Source organism: Python bivittatus, unplaced genomic scaffold (genome assembly GCF_059951505.1).
Source record: "Python bivittatus isolate LINGU-HERP-01145 unplaced genomic scaffold, Pbiv_v1 ctg000480_np1212, whole genome shotgun sequence".
NCBI lineage: Eukaryota > Metazoa > Chordata > Lepidosauria > Squamata > Pythonidae > Python > Python bivittatus.
In genome coordinates, this window is record NW_028277075.1 from 3,017,313 (window position 1) to 3,038,267 (window position 20,955).

Consider the following 20,955-nt stretch of genomic DNA (forward strand, 5'->3'; position numbering starts at 1 on the left):
AATTCAGATTTAAGCTGTGCTCTGCCAAGCTGGGAATGCATCTGGAGTAATAATGAGAATGTGATAAATTCCATGCATGGTGGTTTTGCAGCTTGGGTTTAAATCAGTGTAATTATAGCTTTGCTCATGTTTTCAGTCTGTCAGTCCTGCCTCCTCTTATCTTTCTTCTCTCATGTTCCTTAAAATTATTATACTGAAATACTGCTGTTACTGAGTCATAACGTAACATGTTTACTAATGCATTTAATCACTAAGACAATGTGGAGGTATGATAATTGGCATGTGAAGAAAATCATGAAGGGAACATTCAGTTTGATGGATTATGACTTTGGTAGAATTAAGCTAATAACATAAGGCAAATCCTCAATAGAACTTCTCATTAGAATTCTGCCAAAATATTTCTACAAAAGTTAGCCTTTTGACAGGAAGTTGTGATAATGTACACTTGGCATTTATCTGTTGAAATTTGGGTTTAAACAATAATCAAATACACATCCTCTTAGAATTTAAGGAGCTACTTAGTGTAAAAACAAATTAATGCAACTTTGGTTTCAATCATTTTGAGCATAATTCACAAGCAAAAAAAAATGTTAATTTCTCCTGCAGAGCAAGTCATTTAATAACCCAAGCTGGATGCCGGTCTACATCCTCTAGTTCAACTTAGACCACCTTCTTTGTACCAATTGATGCTACTATATTTTGTTGCATCTTTAACTTCCAGTATGATTTAAATAATCAGTTTTCTTCCGTTGATTATTGGAGCATCTTGCAGACAGATTCTAGAGTCCAGTTTGGAGCCTTGGAAATGGGAATACCTGAACCAATCACTTTGGACATACTGTACAATGAGCAGATTCATTCTCCAAATATTTGGGAGTTTAGCTAAAACAAGGCTTCTTAGGTTACAGTCATATGTACGGTTCTCAGGAATGATTCCTGTTGAACTTGGTAGGAGTTGAGTGGCCTCTAAATTATGTGTATATACATAACATCTTACCAAATAAGGTGGGTATGGGTATTAGGACTGTACCCATTTCAAAAATGATTTGGAAGAAGTGTTACAGACCCTGCACAAGCACAAACGTTCTTGGCTCTTCATTAAAGCTTTTGGTGTTAATTTGAAAAAAAAGTGCCACAGCTTAAAAAGTTGCATTAACTTTACTGAGTACATTCCTTAAAGCAGTACCAGTTTTCTTCAGGGTTATGGCAGCCTTAGAAAAGGCTTTGCTGAAAAGCAAGTTTTGAGACACTTTTTCTGAATTCTCTTTGAAGCATGCACAGTGCTAATATATTTGTGATATGCTATCAAAAATATTGGCTGCAGCCTATATTTGTTGCAGATAAAACCTCTCTTTGGGGTTAGAGTTAATCACTATATGTGATTTAATTAATTTTCTTCTATCTTGAATAGCAATTTTGAGTGTCTAATAGTAATTACATTGAGTATGAAACATAGGCTTGAGCAAGTATTTTACTTTTTCCACAGGTCTGTCAGTGAGGAGTGTTTGCTGGCGAGGAGATCACATCCTAGTTGGAACACAGGACAGTGAAATTTTTGAAATTGTGGTGCATGAACGCAATAAGCCTTTTCTTATTATGCAAGGACACTGTGAAGGGGAGCTTTGGGCCCTGGCAGTTCATCCCACAAAACCATTAGCCGTGACTGGAAGTGACGATCGATCAGTTAGGTTAGCTCTGTGGATTTCTAAAAAGATATGTGATTCTATAAAGTGTTATTTGAATTCTAAAATACAAACTGATTATATTTGCGTCTTATTACACAAATTATTGTAAAAGTATTGCTTTATTGTACAAGCAGCTTTTGATGCTACAGCATGACTATCATGATTAAAACATTTGGAATAGGATGCTCATAAAATTATGTGAAATTTATATAAAAGTTTCTATATTGCATATGTTTAACAGACTGAATCAGATAAAGACGTTTATTTCTCCCCCTTCTTCCCAGTGCCTCACCTACGTCTATTCCTTATCAGGTTAATTGTACCTATGCAAGGATTGTACCTAGTTGTGCATTACTTGAATGTGTGTTATACAGCTGGCTGAATAGTAAATGGAATAATTATCTAATTGCTATATGACATGGCAGCTTGATTTTCAGTATGTGGTAATAATAGCATACCTAATTTTGAACTGAATGGAAATTGATCTGTAGTCAGACAAAGCAATTAGATAATAACTTTGCCATACAGCCAGAGAACTATGCACTATAGTACTCAGGTATATTTTGAGATGATGTGAATTAACTCTCAATATCAGTCTGATTTAGAATACAAAGAAGAAAAATTGTCTGCTTGTAAAGGGAAATCACTTATATTTTCTGCTGCATAGGCAATAATAATATTATATTGCTTGCACTAAATACTTTTCTTATAGAATATGGAGCCTTATAGATCATGCACTAATTGCACGATGTAATATGGAAGAACCAATTCGTTGTGCAGCTGTTAGCACGGATGGAATTCATCTTGCTCTTGGAATGAAAGATGGTTCTTTTACAGTACTTCGGGTTAGGTAGGTTATGCTTTTGGAGATTTTATCTTAAAATAAACTTTGCTTTCTCCAATGAATAGTAATTTTCTTACCCCCTGCTGGCCAGCTGCATGACATAAGTACTAAATCCATTTTTCCATTTGGATTCATTTTTAATGTAGTTGCTTACGGATGCTCACGTGTGTCGCTGTGGAATGTAAAAAGTATATTTTTGCAGAAGGCTGCTTTTTTGCCTTGATCAGCAAGAAAAAAATCATATTTTTCTGCAAGATAATCACTTTTCTGCTTTAATCTGATTATTTCATTTATTTTATTTTTAAACTATCCAATCAAGCTGTTTGATTTACAGTACAGTAAGCACGTGTGCACACTCACACGTGAAGAAGTAATCCAGTTCAACAAAAGATATCCAATAAAATAGAATAAAATACAAAATAAAGACACCATACAAACTAGGCAGCAGCAAGATTGTAATTAGTATCTTAAGACAATATGAATATGCAATTAGAATATGATTAAAATACCATTAAAATGCCTGGCAAAATAAAAAGGTCTTCACTTGGCACTGAAATGATGCCAATGTCAGCATCAGTCAGACCTTTCTGGGAAAGGCATTCCATAAATACTCAGATCAGTATGTATATCTGCTTAAAATTCCATGGCAGGTTTTTAGGAGTAAAAATATTTCTCAACTTGGGTGGAAGCAAAGTTTAATGAGAGTATATATGGAGAATAAGGAACATAAGAAGTGCCCTGCTGGATTATGTGCAACTTTTTCAGCCAACTTTCTGTGTTATACAGAGGCCAACTAGAAGTGCAAGGAAGCTCATAAGCCTGAATTGAATGGTGATAGCTCCTCTCATTGTCACTTCATGAAAGCTAATATTTAGGGCATTCTGCCTATGATTTAGGAAATAACAAAAAGCTATGAATATTAGTATTACAGTCTTATCTGAAAAGTTGACCAATCCCATTTTGAAACCATTCAGATTGTCTACCATTATCACAACTGCTAGCAACAAATTTCACACAGATTTTAACAGAGCTCAGTTATAATATACTATGAAAGTATGTATTTTTAAATGTACCACTTCCCAGGTAGGTGGTAGTATCTAGTAGACTTACTATGAATTTAAGCAGGGTTGAACCCAATTAGCATTAGAACAAGAGGCTGAGAAGTACCAGGGGCATAGTCTAAAAAGGGAAGTAAAACAAAACAAAAATATCCCAGAAGGCAATGGCAAGCTACTTCCATAATGTTGCAGTACATAGATATATCCATGAAGTGATGAGGAGTTTAGCTTGATTTGAAAGAGATTAACCTTTTTAAATGTAGTATTAATCACTTAATATTATTCATTTTCTGTATTACAGAGATATGACAGAAGTTGTTCATATTAAGGATAGGAAAGAAGCTATTCATGAATTAAAATATTCACCAGATGGAAATTTCCTTGCAGTTGGCTCCAATGACAGCTCTGTTGATATTTATGGTGTTATTCAACGATATAAAAAGGTTGGGGAATGTGTTGGATCCTCAAGTTTTATAACCCATATGGACTGGTCTTTAGACAGTAAATATTTGCAAACCAATGATGGTAGTGGAAAACGTCTTTTTTATAGGATGCCTGGTGAGATATTTTACTACTGTTATATAATCCAAGAGAAAAAGAACTGAATTATGTGTTGGGTTGCCTAATATGCCACATTCTTAGTAGAATATCCTTAGGAACTGAAACTGTTATTCCTCTAACAACTCTTACCAAGCTTAATCCTATTTGAGAATAGCATGCATGAAAGGGTAAATCACTCAGTTCATTGGTTAACTTTATGATTCATAACAAAATAGCTATGTTCAGAAAAGTATGCTAAACTTTAAACATGTGTTAACAAAACAAAATTCCTGGGCTTAAACTGAAACCCATATAGGCTGGTGGTAGCATAATTTATGGGATTCCTTAGGCTACAAAACTGCATCAGTATTTCTTGGGAGTAAGCTATATTGGCATTTACTTCCAATTCAAGTAATATTATGCTATTAGACAGATTTAGGTGTTCTTTCCTCCTGTATAACAATGTTTTTAACATTTCTAGTATCTTTGACAAATGTGCTGTTAACTGTTGTTCTTTTCAGTGGGCCTTATATAGAGAAAGGAGATCCTGTTCTCAGCCTGGTTAAAACAGCAAGGCTCCATGTGAAATAAACCAACTTTTAGGTTCAGAATTTACTTAAAGCAATTAATATTTTTTATAATTGACATGAGTCATCAAGCAGGTATCTTTTTCTATTTAGGTGGAAAAGAAGTGACAAATAAAGAAGAGTTAAAGGGCATCCAGTGGGCTTCATGGACTTCAGTTTCAGGCCTTGAAGTTAATGGAATATGGCCTAAATATTCAGAGATCAATGATATCAATTCTGTTGATGCAAATTTCATGGGCCAGGTTCTTGTTACAGCTGATGATTATGGAACAGTAAAACTCTTTCGGTATCCCTGTATAAGAAAAGGTAAAATTTTTTGTATGGTACTTTTAATGAAAATAAGTTTTACAAAGTAGTAAACCAAAGAAATGTCCTTTCAAGGGATCAGTCCTAACTAAAAGAAATATGTGCTGGTGGGAAAAGAGTTAGTATAAGGCACTTGTCACTTCTGCCAGCTGAAACACACTTATCTATAAAACCTACAAGTTTCACAACATGTTAGATCAGGCTGATACCCCTAAACAATTTTTGAACACGCTGGATCCAATTGGAACTCAAAATAAATTCCCTTACAAAGTTCAGAGAGGTTTGGATTCAGCACAGATTCAGTCAACCTAATGTAACCTTTGTGGGTCATTTACTAAAGAATGTAATTGTGTGCCACTGGTGTCTAGCCACAGATTGATGGGACAGATACAAATCTCTCTGGTAATAGGTTGCACCATTTTTAGGCTTCAGTATCTCTTGGGATCCTATATTATTATTTATTTATTTAAATTAATTGGTCACCCAACTCCAGTGGACTCCAGTGGACTATATAAGCACTATCCATGCTTAACATGAAAGAAAGAAAAAAGACTGATTTTATTCAAATATAAAGAGATTAAAAGTAAGTTTAATAGTAATAATTCAGTTATAGGTCATACAACAATAATAAAACTTCATAAAGCAGAAAAATGTGTTCCTGATACAGAGACTAGCAATTCTTATCACACAGTGATGAGCTTTTGGGCTAAATGGCCAGAGTTTAGTTTGCCAGTCCCAATTGTGATCATTAAGTAACTACCGGTACTGTGTTTTGTGGTTCTAACATACACCTGTCCACAAATGCAAAAATGTGGTGGACCTCTGATGATGAAAGTGGATTTCTGCCATCCTTGGGAGATTGAATGATGTCCTAAATCTTCCTTGATTGTTGCCTTGTAGATTGTTTTTAATTTATAAATTTATTAGTCACATTTATATAGCCGTCCATCTCATACAAAGTGACTCTGGGCAGTGTACAACAATTAAATAAAACAACAAATAGATTAAAAAACAATCAGTATAAAAAGATAAAGCGTGATTATCAAAATAAGAATATTATCAAAAATTTTAAAATATACAGATCCCAAGGAAAGAGCAGAATATCAATGATAGTGGAGTCATCTAAGAATGTCTCCGGTTCCCAAAGACCCCCAGGCCTGATGACATAACCAGGTCTTGAGGGACTTCCTAAATGATAGCAGGGAACGGGTGAGCCTAACTTCAGGAGGGAGAATGTTCCACAAGGAGGGATTTAATTGTGTTTCTCTAATAGTTTTCTAATACATTCTGTGATTTTCTCAATATAGCGGAGAAAGATATTTCCTAATGGAAATGTTTTGTCTTTGGATGTATCTTTATAGTTGTTAGATTGCATTGCCCACTTGATCTCATCAGCAAAATACCTTTAGCTTGTAGAGCATTATCAAGATATCTCATTTGCTAATCTTTTGGGCTCACAGATGCGTCTGGCACAGTCACTGAGAGTTTTAATGATGCTTCTCTTCTGGTGGGAGTGATGGTTAGAACTTTTATGTAGATAGCAATCTGAGAGCTTTCGACATACTGTATGTCCTAGCTGTTGATTTCATTTCTGAATAATCAGAATGTTCAAGAATCCAAGTATGCCATCCTACTCCTTTTCCATCATAAACTGAATATGAGGGTGGATGATATTCAGAAGTTCCAGGAATTTCTCAAATTCTTCTTCACCATGACTCCAGATGACAAAAGTGTCATTCAGATACCAGAACCATCCACCTGGTTCTCTGCTTAAAGGAATTTATATAGTTTTAAAGCTACTGGCATTAGTATTAAAAGTTTATAAATATGTTAAAGTTGGAACCAAAATGAAACTCTGAAGGGGTAAAAGATTCTAATTCCTGGATGAATCTTCTTTTGAATGGGCCTACACACACACACACACACACACACACACACACACACACAGAGATATACTGTTTTTCCACTTATTAATTATATTAAGTCATTTTGGGTTGTTATAATTCTTGGGTTTACTTTAACTAAAAATTAAGTCTTAAATCATTTCTAAGGAAGGTTTATCCATATCAATAGTAACAGGCCTGGCTAGCTTTGGCCATCTTAGCTAGTTAATGATTGGCTGCTGCAAGAAGCAGGTATCATGAAAAATGATTTTAGGGAGCACTACCAGGTCAAATCTTTTTTGTTTGGTCATTTGGAATCCACAATATTAGTGTGACTCTGTCAGAAGTTCTGAAATTTTTCAGGAATAGTTGGTGAAGATGACAGAACTAGCAGAGATGGCAAAATTAACTTGTTTGATAAGAGAAAGATCAACAACTACATTTATCAGTGACTGGAAACCCCTTATGAACTTTTTACTGAAAAAAGAGAAAAATGAACTTGTGGTTTATGGGTTTGAAATTAGAAAGGGTAGCTTATGGAAAAAAGGAAATTATGATGTAACCTTAGAGAGAGAAGGTAAAATGTAAATGCATTTATAACTGCTGTCAAGAAGATTGGAAGCCGGTTTTTTATGATCTTTTCTATTTCTACTTTCTTTCTTATTCACTATTATTCCTTATTTTTTTGTTTCTTTTGTAATGTATTGTTTTTATCTTGTTAAAAATTCCTTTAATAAAAATTATATTAACAAAAAAAGAAGTTTTATGTACTACCAACTGCTTTACAATCCATGGCATTGTTATGGATCATCTGGAAGATAATGGGAATAGGAGCATTGCTTTGGAGTATTTCTGTTCCTATCTTTCCAGGATATTTCATTTGGCATCAGATGAAGACTGTTGCTCTAGGAAGTAGAATTATTATATGGTGTTCCTCCTCTGCTCTTTTTCCAATATCTAGATTAAGCTGTTGAGGAGATCATCCAAAAGATTGGGGTGGTTACTATATATGTCATCACTTATAAAGCTCTATATAGCTTTGGACCTGGGTATCTTCAGAACCAACAACTCCCAGTGTTTTCAGCCTGTCCAATAAAGTCTGGGAGAATGGGCTCTTTCTAGGTCCTTCTCTTTAGGGAGAATCACTGCAGGGACTTCAGGGATGAACCTTCTCAGTTCTGCCTTCCTTTCTTTGTAACAGCATTCCCCCAAAGATTAGCCTTCCCTGTTAACTTTTTGGAAAGTCATTAAAACTGTGAATGATGAAACTCTTTGCTATGGTATGTGTTTGATTATTCTTTTGGTGTAGATTTTATTGTAATTTTGTTTTTGCTTTTGCAATATGTTTGGATCTATTGTTTTAATCATCTTATTTGAGAGGATATTGTAAGCTACTCAGTAGTATTGTATACTACTACTTTATTTATGTATTAACATAAATTGATTTCAGTGTTGTTACTATTATTTATTAAATATGTATTAAATGAATAAATAATAATAATGACACCCAAATTGATTTCTCTGTAACATCTCCAGGTATTGTTATGACTGCTCTGAATATTGCACATGGTTGATAATGGGTTGGGTAATAAATTGAAGCTGAATGAAGACAAGACAGTATCTTTATTGTGATGGAGGGGAGCAATTTTAGGGAACTGTCTTGAGTACTGTAATGTGTCTTACACGTAGCTTACTTTATGTCTTACCCAGAAATTTTAGTTAATCTAAGAACTCAGCAGCTAGGCTATGGTCTTTGGAAGAACTCAGTATTACACTTGTGCTAAAAGCATTATATTCATTTCCAATTTGTTTCTGGACATGATAAAAAGTTTGCTTTTTAAGTAAAGAAAAGCTTTACAATATTATGTTTCAACCTTATTGCCACTCAAATGACTGTAGATATTTGTGATCTTGGCTTATGTTTTAGACAAAAGAAATTGTAAGGTTAGACTGACGTTTCAGTGAAATCTAGTACTTAAGGTTTAAATTGACTAAGTTGGTAATAAAAATTAATGTGCTAGATTCCAGCAAGTTTCTTTGTGCATTGTGTCTTTTATTTTATCCATATCTTCTCCATTTCTCTGTGAAATTCAAAATGTCTGGGAACTTTCTTAATCTATATTTATTGGGGACTTAGCAGATTACAAGTGGCAGATAGTTTGCAGAATTTGGTAGTTATAGGTTCCTTTCTGCTTATGCAGTATATCATACATTAGATCAGTGTTTCTCAAACTTGGCAACTTTAATGGGAGTTGGTCCATACATCCTTGCGAAGTTTGAGAAACACAAACTGCATTAGATCAATTGTGTGAACTATACTTTGAAATGTAATGGACCTATATTTTTTAATAGGAGCAAAGTTTAAGAAATACCTTGGTCATTCAGCACACGTGACAAATGTCAGGTGGTCACATGATTATCAGTGGGTTATTTCTATTGGTGGAGCAGACCACTCTGTTTTCCAGTGGAAATTTATTCCTGAAAGAAAGCTGAAAGATGCTCTTCACATAGCACCACAAGGTGAGTGAGCATATACAAGTTAACATGATTTCAAGAATAACATAATATGCTAAAAGTATTAGGATTTATACAAACTTTCCATGATGATATCAAAGACAGTTAAATGTTCAAGTTAAATATGCTGCTCCTTCAGGAAAATTAGTTTATAGGCTTCTCTGAAATCTAACTTGATAAAAATGTATGGATTCTGTAAACATTCCAAGAGTTCAGAATTGAGAGGAAGAAGAGAGTAATCCCTAATTGGTTAAAGTTTAGGAGCAAGTAATCCTGGGCAGAGGAAACCATCCTTCTTATCAAAAATGGCAGGAGCACTTGTAGAGGTATAACATAGGCTAATAAAGCCTGTTTGTTTGTTTGTTTGTTTGTTTATTCTAATTTATTAGCCACTGAACTCCAATGACCCTTTTTAAGGCGGTTCAGTATTTCATCTCATAGTCTCTTTTTAAACTAGTTGATTAAGCCTCTATCATTCCAGTCTACATCCTGAGATAATAATTCATCAGTGGTATATTATCATGCAGAGCACTTACCTTGTCACAGGCAATGGATTTTGTAGGTGGCAGTCTTCTATCTGTTTGAGGGGATTGTTGAATATAACTTTCAGAAGAGTCACAAATTGCTGTAGTTGCCCAGGTCCAGGCTCTTTTATTTCAGAACAAGGGAATGTCCATTTTGCAGCTTCCTTGATAATCAGAGTAAATATAAATCCTACATGAAATCAATCAGTGAGAAAATGTTCAGGTCTTTGGGATATTATATATATAATTCACACTGAGAAAAGTAACAAATCTGCCAGGATTCCAGTCACCCTTGTTAGACAGGAAAGCAAGTGCTTAATATTGGATGGCCACTACAGCAGCAAGGTCTGCAAGGTCTTCAGCCAAGAGTGGTACCAGAACGGCTGCTTCTTGCAAATACTGTCCTACTGTCCTGAGCTAGCTGGTTCATAATCTGGGTTACAGGTAGTCCTCAAGTTACAACCATTCGTTCAGCAACCGTTTGAAGTTACGGTGGCACTGAATGAATGGTACTTATGCCTGGTCCCCAAAGTTATGGCCATTGCAGTGCCCCCTGTAGTGACATGATTAAAATTTGGGCGCTTGGCAGCCCACCTGTACTTACAACTGCAGGGGCACTTCAACTCCCCCCACCTGCCTATCTCCCCCCATCTTTGCCCTTTTGGCCCCCTGCACTCTGCAGCCCCTGTCACTCTGTACCTCCAGCTGACTTTCACCATCTTCTTGCTTCAAATGCTAACCAAGCACACCCAGCCTGCCCCTTTGCTAGGCAGCTGCTGGCTGTGTGAGGCTTTATTCTCGAGGTCGCAGACAGCAGTTACCTCAGGAGACCTGGGGAAAAAGGCATTGCATGGCTAGCAGCTGCTTTGCAAAGGGCCAGGCTGGGCACGGCTTGTCAGTAGCGGGAGCAAGAAGACAGTGAAGTTCAGCTGGGATAGTGGAGTGCTGGGGGGCAAGGGGGGCTGCAGCTGGGGCTTTGCACTGTGCTGCTGGGCTGGGGCAGCTGGGACTTTGTGCTGTGGTGCTGGACTGAGTTGGCTGGGGCTTTCTGGGGTGGCTGCAGCTTCACACTGTGCTGCAGCCCCAGGCTGGGCTGGCTTGGGCTTCATGCCATTGTGCTGGGCTGGGGCAGCTACAGCTTTGCGCTGCAGTGGTGGGCTGTGCTGGGACAGTTGTGGCTTCCTGGACAGCTGTGGCTTCACATTGCACTGTGGCTCAGGGGCTTCTTGCAGCCTCAGACCCACGGTGTGGCAAGAAGCCCCTGAGCTGTAGCACGGCAAGCAGCCCCAGAGCCACAAGGTTCTGGGCCTGCTTGCCACCCTGCAAGGCAGGGTGCAGGGTGACCAAAAAGGCAGTGATGGGAGGGGAATAGACAGTTGGGGGGAGTTGAAAAGGAGGCAGTCCCTTATCTTGGAAGAACTGAGGCTCAGGGCTGGGAGGGACCAAGCCGGGAATGGCTTGGACCAGGGTGGGTCCTCAGCTAATGACTGGTGGGATTCAGTTAATGATGGCAACAGGGAGTGCCTGGATTGCTATCACTAAGAATGCGGTCATGTGATATTGAGCTTTATGACCTTGTAAAGCTTAGCGATGTTAATTCCGGTCTCAATTGCCATGGTAACTCTTGGACTATCTGTAATTGGCCCATCTGGGTTGTAACTTGGTAACTTGGTGAAGGAAAACTTTGGTGACCTCATTCGTGGTCAACAGCATTGCCCAAGCATATATAGATATTGGTTAATCTCAAAAGTAGGCTGTCCTCCTGTAATGTTAGGAGTAGTAAGAGGGAAAACAAGATCTCAGGGCTAGGTATCATTTATAACATTTAAACTCTCTCCCTGCTCCATATTCCCAAGCAGACAGAAATAAATTTACTGCAGAGAATTGGGGAGCCTTATAGTTTGAAGAAGGTCTCCACAAAACAGCACTCTGGAATCCTAGGCATCTTCTTCTGTCTTTTTTGAGTCAACAGCCATGTACTGTAGCTGCTTGTTTCCCAATCTTTCAGGTTTCTGTTACCTGACCATTTTTCTGATGTGAGAACCCTTACATTCATAACTTGAAGGTCCTCCACAGAATTTGCTTCTGTGGGGGGTATGTATAAGATTGCTCTGCTTCTTGACTTGAATCTGATTTTACTTTTTCAGTATTTTCTCTACATTTTATTTTTATTATAGAAAGCCTGGTTGACTCCAATAGTGAAGAATCGGATTCTGATCAATCTGATGTTCCAGAGCTGGACTCTGAAATTGAACAAGAGACTCAGATCACTTATCGACGACAGGTATTAATCCATGCCATTAAAGAATGGGCTAGAAGCCCCCTAGATTGATTCTGTTTGTCCTAATAACTCCGGATACATCTAAAATATTCATATCACAATTATATTTGAGTCACTTTTATGCCATAGAAATAACTGTCTGCCTGTTATTTCTGTATAGTCTGCTGCTCAGAATCAAGAGGAGGGAGGGGATGGAATATGGAAAAGAAGTTGGTTCTGGAGATGTTGGGTGCTAGACTTTCCCAGTACCATATGTTAATGACCAAATGCCACCTAGCAGCAAGCATGAGAAGCACAAAGCAAGATTCTGCTAAGCCATGGAAAAGACAAGAAGTGCCCTGTTTAAACTATAGAGGGTATAAGAAGGGGCAGCACTCTCATATTGGCAGAGGTTAATCAACTGCTTTAAGTGGTTTTGTTCTAGTATGCAATAAAGGTTCTTATCTAGCCATGTCATATTGAGTGTCTATGGAGCTTCTTCCAAATTCAAGACAGTTAAAGGTAGGTCCCTGAAATTATGTCCCCTGAAGCATTGTATCATTGGATAAATTTTTTGCTATCCTCAAAAACTGGTTTTTAAAAATGCAGAAATGTGCTTGCTCTATATAGCTAGGTTATTCTTTAACCACATCCCTTTTATTGGCTTTTAAAAGCAATTTCAGCTCTTGCCCCAAATACTTAATGTTAACATTTGACATGACAACAGAAAGTAAGTCATTATATAGCACCTATAATTACTCACTTCCTATGTTATGATTGTTATGTAGCACCCATAATTAGTCACTTCATATGTTATGATAGAGTTTGTACCTTATACATTGTAATTCTAATAAGAAAAAATAGAGATGTGCAGTATTCAGATACGAAGCAGTCAGTGGTGCTTCAGATCTGAGCTGAACACCTTTTCTCTATCTGTTGGCTGTACTTTGAAGAAGCCATAGAAACAAACCCAACAAGACCAGAATAAGGTTGGTTTCTTTAAGGGGTAGTTATGTCCATGCTGGATCTTAAATACCCTTGTATGCTTCAGATCAAATTACTGCCTGCCACTAAAAGACTTCATACAACACCTTTTTTTAAAAAATAGAATTTATATCAGACATCATGGCTGTTGATGATGATAATGTGTGTGTGTGTGTGTGTGTGAATGCATGTGTCCCTTTGAGTCAGTTTTGAATCCTGATATGTCAAGTACATGCAGATTTCTTGGTGATGTTTTTTGTTAGTCCTGCGAGGTAGTCTAGACAAGAAGCACACCCAGGAACACTAGCTCTATCTTTATTGTAAGTTTATATTAATAGAATCTTGCAAGACTGAAATTATTTCTCCACTCCACTCCTTTCGTTTTACTCTCTGGAAAACTAGGGAAGATCCTTTCTGAAACATTTCCCAAACCTCCCTCCTTCTGAGGGCTGAGACATTTTACATACCAGTCTGCGGCTCTCCCTCCTGTCTCCCAAGATAATTCCCACATACCATTACATTTTTGGAAGTGGTTTGCCATTGCCTTTTTCTTAGGATTGAGAGAAAGTGACTGGCCCAAAGCCACCCAGCTGGCTTCACGTCTAAGACAGGACTAGAACTCATAGTTTCCCAATTTCTAGCCTGGTGCCTCTAACTATCACACCAAACTGTCTCTCTGCTAAATATTTACTATTGCTTTTTCTTTTTGTCATTTTGAAATTCATTTATCCTTTATTTCTGCTTAAAACTGCAAGCCATACTTCATTTTTCTTAATTCTACCTACATAACTCTTTATTTACAATGAATAAGTTAAAAACAAGTTTACACAGATAAAGATTCTAGCAGTATAAAAGGATAGCGATGGATCCTTATGACTCCTGGCTGTCTCAAAATGTGTAGTGTAATAACCTGCTAGTAATGGCAATTGTTGCACAGTTCCTTAATTATGCAGTGTCCTAGTTCTCAGTGGATTCTATCCCTTTAGCGCAAAGATTTGAATTTAGTAGGAAATGTTACTCAAAATGCTTATTCGTTGATTATGTACTATCAAGTCAGTGTCAACTTAGCAACTACATAGATAGACTATCTCCAGGACAATCTGTCCCCAACTTGGCTATTAAGATCTCTGAACATCACCTTTGTAATCAAGTCTGTGCACTTTGCTGCTGGTCATCCTCTTTTTTTTCCTTCCCCTTTCCCAGCATTAATAGATTTCTCCAGAGAGCTACATCTGTGCACAATGTGTCTGAAGTATGGTAATTGGAGACTTGTCAGTTGAGCAAGAACTCTGGGTTGATTTGTTTTATGATCCATTTGTTTGTTTTCTTGGCTATCCATGGTATTCTCAGCAGTCTTCTCCAACACCAAAGTTAACAAGGATCAATATTCTTTCTATCCTGCTTCTTCAAACTCCAGCTTTTATTTCCAGAGAGTGTCACAGGGAAAATCATTGTGTGCATGATTTTTTATTGTAGGTATAGACACACTGTGGCTTCTGAATATCTTTTCCAAGGTCTTCATTGCTACCCCACCAAGAGTTAGTCCGAGGCATATTTCTTAACTGCTGGTTCCTTCATTTTTGACAGTCAATCCTAAAATGTAGAAACTTTCTACCAGTTCAGTATCTTTGTTTTCAATTTTGAGGCAGATTGTACCTGTTGTCATTGGTTTGGTTCTCTTTATATTAAATCTTAGTCTCATTTTTTTACTGTGCTCTTGACTTTCAGTACTAGAGCCTGCAAACCATTTGCATTTTCAGCTATCACAGTACATATACTAACAGAAAAATCAGTCCTTTATAAAATACTCATAATTCTTTATTCTTATAATTTATATTATTGCAATAACGTGGAACTGAATACACTAAAACTGTGGAGATGATTGTGGATTTTAGGAAGAACCCTTCTAATACCCCTCCCCTTACCATACTCGACAGCCCTGTATCAGTAGTAGAGTCCTTCAAGTTCCTGGTTTCTATAATTTCCCAAGACCTGAAATGAACACTTAACATCACAGCCATCATCAAAAAGGCACAACAAAGAATGTTCTTCCTGCGTCAACTTAGGAAGTTTAAATTATCTCAGGAGCTCTTGGTACAGTTTTACAGGGGAATCATTGAGTCTGTTATCTGTTCCTCTGTAACTGTCTGGTTTGATTCCGCAACCAAACAGGACAGGCTCAGACTCCAACGGATAGTTAAGTCTGCAGAAAAGATAATTGCAATCTACCTGCCTTCTATAGAAGAAGTGTATACTGTGAGGGTCAAAAGGAGGGTGGCGAAGATATCTGCAGACTCTTCACATCCTGGACATAAAATATTTCAACTTCTTCCTTCAGGACGGCACTATAGAGCACCATATGTTAAAACATCTAGACACTGGAACAGTTTTTTTCCTTGTGCCATTGCTCTGCTAAGCACTACCTGATAAGATATGTGCTGGACAGTGGCTTCTCCTTTTGAAAATGAACAGGTGTTGGTCCATGGTGGTAGTGTTATTCTACTGTGTAGCGTTACTGCTTATTATCATTCCTCTTTCTATTGTTATCCAAATGCACTGTTGCTCTTGCTTTTTGTTTTTTCACCAAAGATAAATTCCTTGTATATATTTTACACTTGGCCATTAAAGTAAAGTATTCATATCTTTCTAATAGTGTTGCAACTATATCGAATATGCTGTTCATACAGACAGTAAGAAACTGGCCATAGTTTCTATTCCTCAGAGAGATCTGTTTTTCAAATATGCACAATTACAGAAAACCTTTTTATTCTCTGCTAAGGTTTACAAAGAAGATCTACCTCAGCTTAAAGAGCAATGCAAAGAAAAACGAAAAACTGCAGCCTCAAAAAGAAGAGAGAGGGCTCCAATCAATAGTATAAGATTGCATTTTGTTCATGGGTATGTAAATCACATTCATTCATTCATTCATTCATTCATTCATTCATTCATTCATTTATTTCCTAAAGAGAAACAATACCTATTATTTACTTACTCAGATTTGGACCCTCAAAGATAAATTCTATGACTGGCTGTCCTGCTTTATTTTTTTTTAAATTAAAAGCAGCCTCATAGGTTTATTTTGAATGGGACTATACTACTGGGGGAAAGTATTATTTTTCCCACATTCAGATTTCTTCTGTAGTTTTCTTCCTACACACACATAATATAACAATTTGAAGAAGGAAGCTGACATGAATCACATTAAGCAAGTGTACTATGCTTGCATTATTTCTTCTACAAAAAGTAGCTTTTCTGTGGAGTCCTTGGGGTTCTCTGAGCTTGGTTGTTTTCTTGCAAACATTACCCACTAGGTAACATCTTCAATGCACTGAAGATGTTACCTAGCTGGGTAACAAAACATTTGCAAAAAAGCAGTCAAACTCAGAGAACTCCAAGGACTCCACAGTTCAACCCTGAGCTACATATATTCTCTTCTATTAGTAGCTTTTCTGTTTTAAATTTACTAGTTATTGTTAAAAACAGTTTAAGATAGTGAGTGTTGTCCCAACAGTCATCAGGAAGTAGGCCTAAGTTGACAGCACCTTTTAAACAGGGCAAACAGTTCAAAAGAAAATTATTGATATAACTTAGTTTGATTTGTATTCTACGATACGTACCTAATTTGGTTAGGGCTATATATAGGAGTGTGTTTCCACCCACTTTGTTACATGGAAGTGAGAATTGGATATACCAGGAGAAGCCAAAAAGGAATTTAAACACAGTGGGAATGGTGGCCCTTAAATGTGTGGTAAAACAGAAAGAAATATGGTCAAGAATGAATGGGTGATAAATGAATATGGACTGCATACAAAAATAAATGACTGTTATGAATAAGAAAGAACAGTTTGAGAGGAAGAGGACGACTGAGAAAGCTGTGTTTGGATGAAGTTGATGAGATATTCAAAAAGAGAGAGGGGAGAAGCTTAGAGAACAAAAGGCAAGGTATGAACCTAGTGAAATAAGGATAGAAAGGTATGGTGAATAGTATTGGTGTAAACTAAATTTAGTTAGATTTCCTTTTTTTCTCACTTCTTTCCTGCTTCTCATTCTTTTTTCTGCATTTTGTACAATGTGGCTTATGTTGAAGAGGAATAGCATGTATGCATGTATATATGTATTATGTAAAGAAACATGCTTCTTTAATTCCATGTTGTTTTATTAGTTACAGAGGCTATGACTGTCGGAGTAATTTATTTTACACTCAGACTGGAGAAATTGTGTACCATGTTGCAGCAGTTGGAATAGTATACAATCGGCAGCAAAACACACAGCGCTTTTATTTGGGTCATGATGATGATATCCTATGCCTTGCTATTCACCCCCTAAAGGACTATGTGGCTACAGGCCAGGTAGGATGCATAGGAGAACTAGAGATCTAATGTTATTTCAGTGCAGTAAGTCTATAAAGGAATATTTAATATATCTGTATTATATGCATCTACATCTATGAAAAACAAAACGTTCCCCTGCTATAGAAAATGTATTTGGGTTAGTTATGCTGCATGAGAAAAAGTTGTATGGCACCTTCAAAGTAATAAACATAGCTTTCTTAGATTATTCTTGGGCTATATAGGGATAGGAGTGGCTGGAAATCAGAAGCATATTTCTTCCTGCAAAGGGAAATGTTCTGTGGAGCTGTAGGAGCTTTTCCACTGCATGCTTTCCACTGAAAAACACTAAAGCAGCCAGACACAGAACTTTATGAAATACATTGATGCACCCGTGCTTGATTAGAACCAGTGGGTTGAATCCATTGCATAGATGTCAAGGGAGGCAAAAGATACATCTTGATGGTCTGATACAAATGATGTGAATTATGTACTGGTATCACATGACATTATGTCCTTATATAAAGTGCCATTTGCATGATTATGCCGTGAAAGCATCGTTATTTTGATAACATCTTGGTTTGCTATGGATGCCTATGATCAAATGGAGTAATGTCTGTTTTCTAAACAGTTATTAGAAATTGTTGACCTAGTGGTTGTTTCCAGTAACATAATATACCAAAGTTTATTTTCAAAAAAATTCCAACACTAATTAGAATGGCAGACAGTATCATCCCAAGAAGAACAATGCTCTGTATACTAAGGTAACATTTACTTACCTATTTGCACAATTTATCTATTGCCTCAATCCAAATAGACTCTAGAGAATGTACAGGTACTAACAAATTAAGACACACTATAAAGTAAAAATAATAATCACAATAATATAGAATGTAAGAATTAATGCTAGGCTGATGGCTCCATGTTAATCAAACTCAAAAGGCCTTCTTGAGCAGCCAAGTTTTTGCAAGCTTTTAGAAGGACATGAAAGTAGGAGTCATCCTTGCCTCAGGGGGAACAAACTCTAACTTCAAAAGAGGGGAGTTCACACAGAGAATGGCTGCTGCGCTGCACCCACGCACCCCACCTCCTGGTAGGAAGAGAATTTCAGCGGGCATTCTCCAGCCACCCAGATTGGGTGGGCAGAGTCAGTCTGGAAAAAGCAGTCTTTTAGATACCCAGGCACATAGCCATATAGGGCTATTAAAAGTAGCAATCAGCACCTTGAATTACCCCCAGAAACAAACCAGCAACTAATGGAGCTCCCTCAGCACTGGTGTAATATGATAGTATAACTCAAGTTTCCAGGTGGTCTTCAAGGGTAGACCCATGTACAGTAAATTACAGTAGTCCAACCAAGAGAAGACAAAGACATGAGTGACTGCCTTCAGTGAGTCTCTGTCAAATAAGGCTACAACTAGCATAGCCAGCTGAAGCTGGGAAGAACCTTTCCAGGCATCAATTCTACCTGTTCTTCTAGCAGATGCTATGAATCCAGGAGGATCCCTAAATTGTGAGCCACCTCTCTTTGGGGGAACACAACCCCATTGAAAATTAAAGTTGGAACTGTCCTGCAATGAGATGGTTTCTGAATTAACAGGCTCTTGCTTGGGTTGAATTTGAGCCTGTTTCTGTTCATTCAGGCCCTGACAGCCTTCATGTACCAGACCAAAACTTCTACTGCACTTCCCACTGATCCCAGGGTTGAGATATGTAACTGAGTATCATCTGCATATTGATGATACTGTCTCCTGAACCAACAGTTAACCTTTCCCAGCAGTTTCATGTAGATATTAAATAGATGAGGAAAAGCACTAAATCCTGGGATAAATAGAAATAATACAATCATATAAAACAACTTTATCATCATTATCATCATTTTAAAACTGAGTATTGTTGAGAAGAACCTGAGTACATTTAATATGCAGAGAAACAGTGGAAGAGAAACAGGGCAGCAGACAACTATCCAGTTCAGAAAGAGAAGAAGTTAAATATAACCTCAATAAAATCCCCATCCATCTGGAAAGCTGTAATTGCTCTAAATTCCAGTTCCTTTCCATTTGTCTCCTGTCGTTTCAACTAACAATCCAAAGAAAGGGATTTTCCCCTGTTGGTTGCATACAAGCTGCTCTGAGAGTATTTTGGGCTGAAGAGTCTGATAAATTCTTTAAATAACTAGTCCCTAAGTACCATCTTCTGGACATAAGATGATGGAAAGGACAAGATTCACTGAGGTACAGTCATCCCAAGGCCAGTTCCTATCAGGCTACCCTGAAGCTATCATAGAGTGAAAAGTTGCCAACAGGTCAAGAAAAGAAGATAAGGCTACAAGTTGTTGGCATCTGCCCGGAAGCTGTTAAGTCCAATGGCTTATATATGAAGACAATTTGATGATGAAAATACAGTGAGAATTTCTTAAAAATTGAATTAAATTAAATTAAATTAAAAGTTAATTTTGGTTTATCAACTATGACAGAACAAAATTTTATTTAATTATTTGAGTTAAAATACTGTAATGTGAATGGGTGGCATGGTTAGGAATTGGGTATAATAGAAAAATTAGAAATGTTAGCATGGTTTCTGTTATATACTTTGGGTTTTTGAAGTTAACCTTATAATTGCATGTGTAAGCATATATCATATTCAGGTGCTCAATCTCTTATATAAGGTTGGCCGGGATTGCTCAACCCATGTTTGGGATACAGAGACAATCAAACCACTGTCAGTATTAAAGGGCTATCACCAGTATGGCGTTTGTGCTGTTGACTTTTCAGGTATGTATGATTACCATATTTTTGTGAAACTGGAGACAGTATAAAGGTGGCATTGTTTTACTGAGTTTAAGTTGCATTTTTGTATATAGCAATTTGTATTAGCCATCCTTGAAGTATTTTACTATTGGAATGTCTAAGTAGCTTATTAGGAAATTTGGTAAATAAGCTAGGTTTGCCTGAGAAATACAGTATATGCTTTTAATAGTAGGCAATGATTATTAATCCGTTTACTGAAAGTGTAGAGAAGTAGATCTAGAAAATTAAGCAGCCCATATGCAACTCTTAGGCCTTGAAATTAAGGAGAATGATTAAATATGCACTTTTATTTTTTCAAACAACAATGAACAGAGTTACTGCTTAGACATAGAAATATGTGACAGTGAGAGTTCAGACATTCAGAATGTCCCCATATTTATTGTCATAATTTGCTAAGTATTTTGCTGTTTATAAAGCAATGATTTCTACTTATTCTGTTTTATAGCTGATGGCAAACGGTTAGCTTCAGTTGGAATAGATGACAATCACACTGTTATTCTTTGGGACTGGAGGAAAGGAGAGAAGCTTTCAGCAGTAAGGTAAAAAAATTAGCTCAATTATTTTACTATAATCATGTATTACAGTTATACTGAAATCGTAATAAAAAGCAGGAAGCAGGAAATTTCTGGCCT

General features: G+C 36.9%; 1 protein-coding gene across 1 annotated transcript in view; it reads left to right on the forward strand.

Moving 5' to 3' along the window:
• Window positions 1-20,955, forward strand: part of EML5 (EMAP like 5) — a 103,065-nt gene that overhangs the window by 22,850 nt on the left and 59,260 nt on the right. The window contains exons 7-16 of the mRNA XM_088145252.1: window positions 1,487-1,688; window positions 2,398-2,535; window positions 3,889-4,145; window positions 4,808-5,020; window positions 9,256-9,423; window positions 12,119-12,225; window positions 15,965-16,083; window positions 17,348-17,534; window positions 20,182-20,287; window positions 20,769-20,862. Of these exons, the coding sequence (XP_088001378.1) occupies window positions 1,487-1,688; window positions 2,398-2,535; window positions 3,889-4,145; window positions 4,808-5,020; window positions 9,256-9,423; window positions 12,119-12,225; window positions 15,965-16,083; window positions 17,348-17,534; window positions 20,182-20,287; window positions 20,769-20,862 (1,591 nt within the window). The remainder of the gene's footprint in view (window positions 1-1,486; window positions 1,689-2,397; window positions 2,536-3,888; window positions 4,146-4,807; window positions 5,021-9,255; window positions 9,424-12,118; window positions 12,226-15,964; window positions 16,084-17,347; window positions 17,535-20,181; window positions 20,288-20,768; window positions 20,863-20,955) is intronic.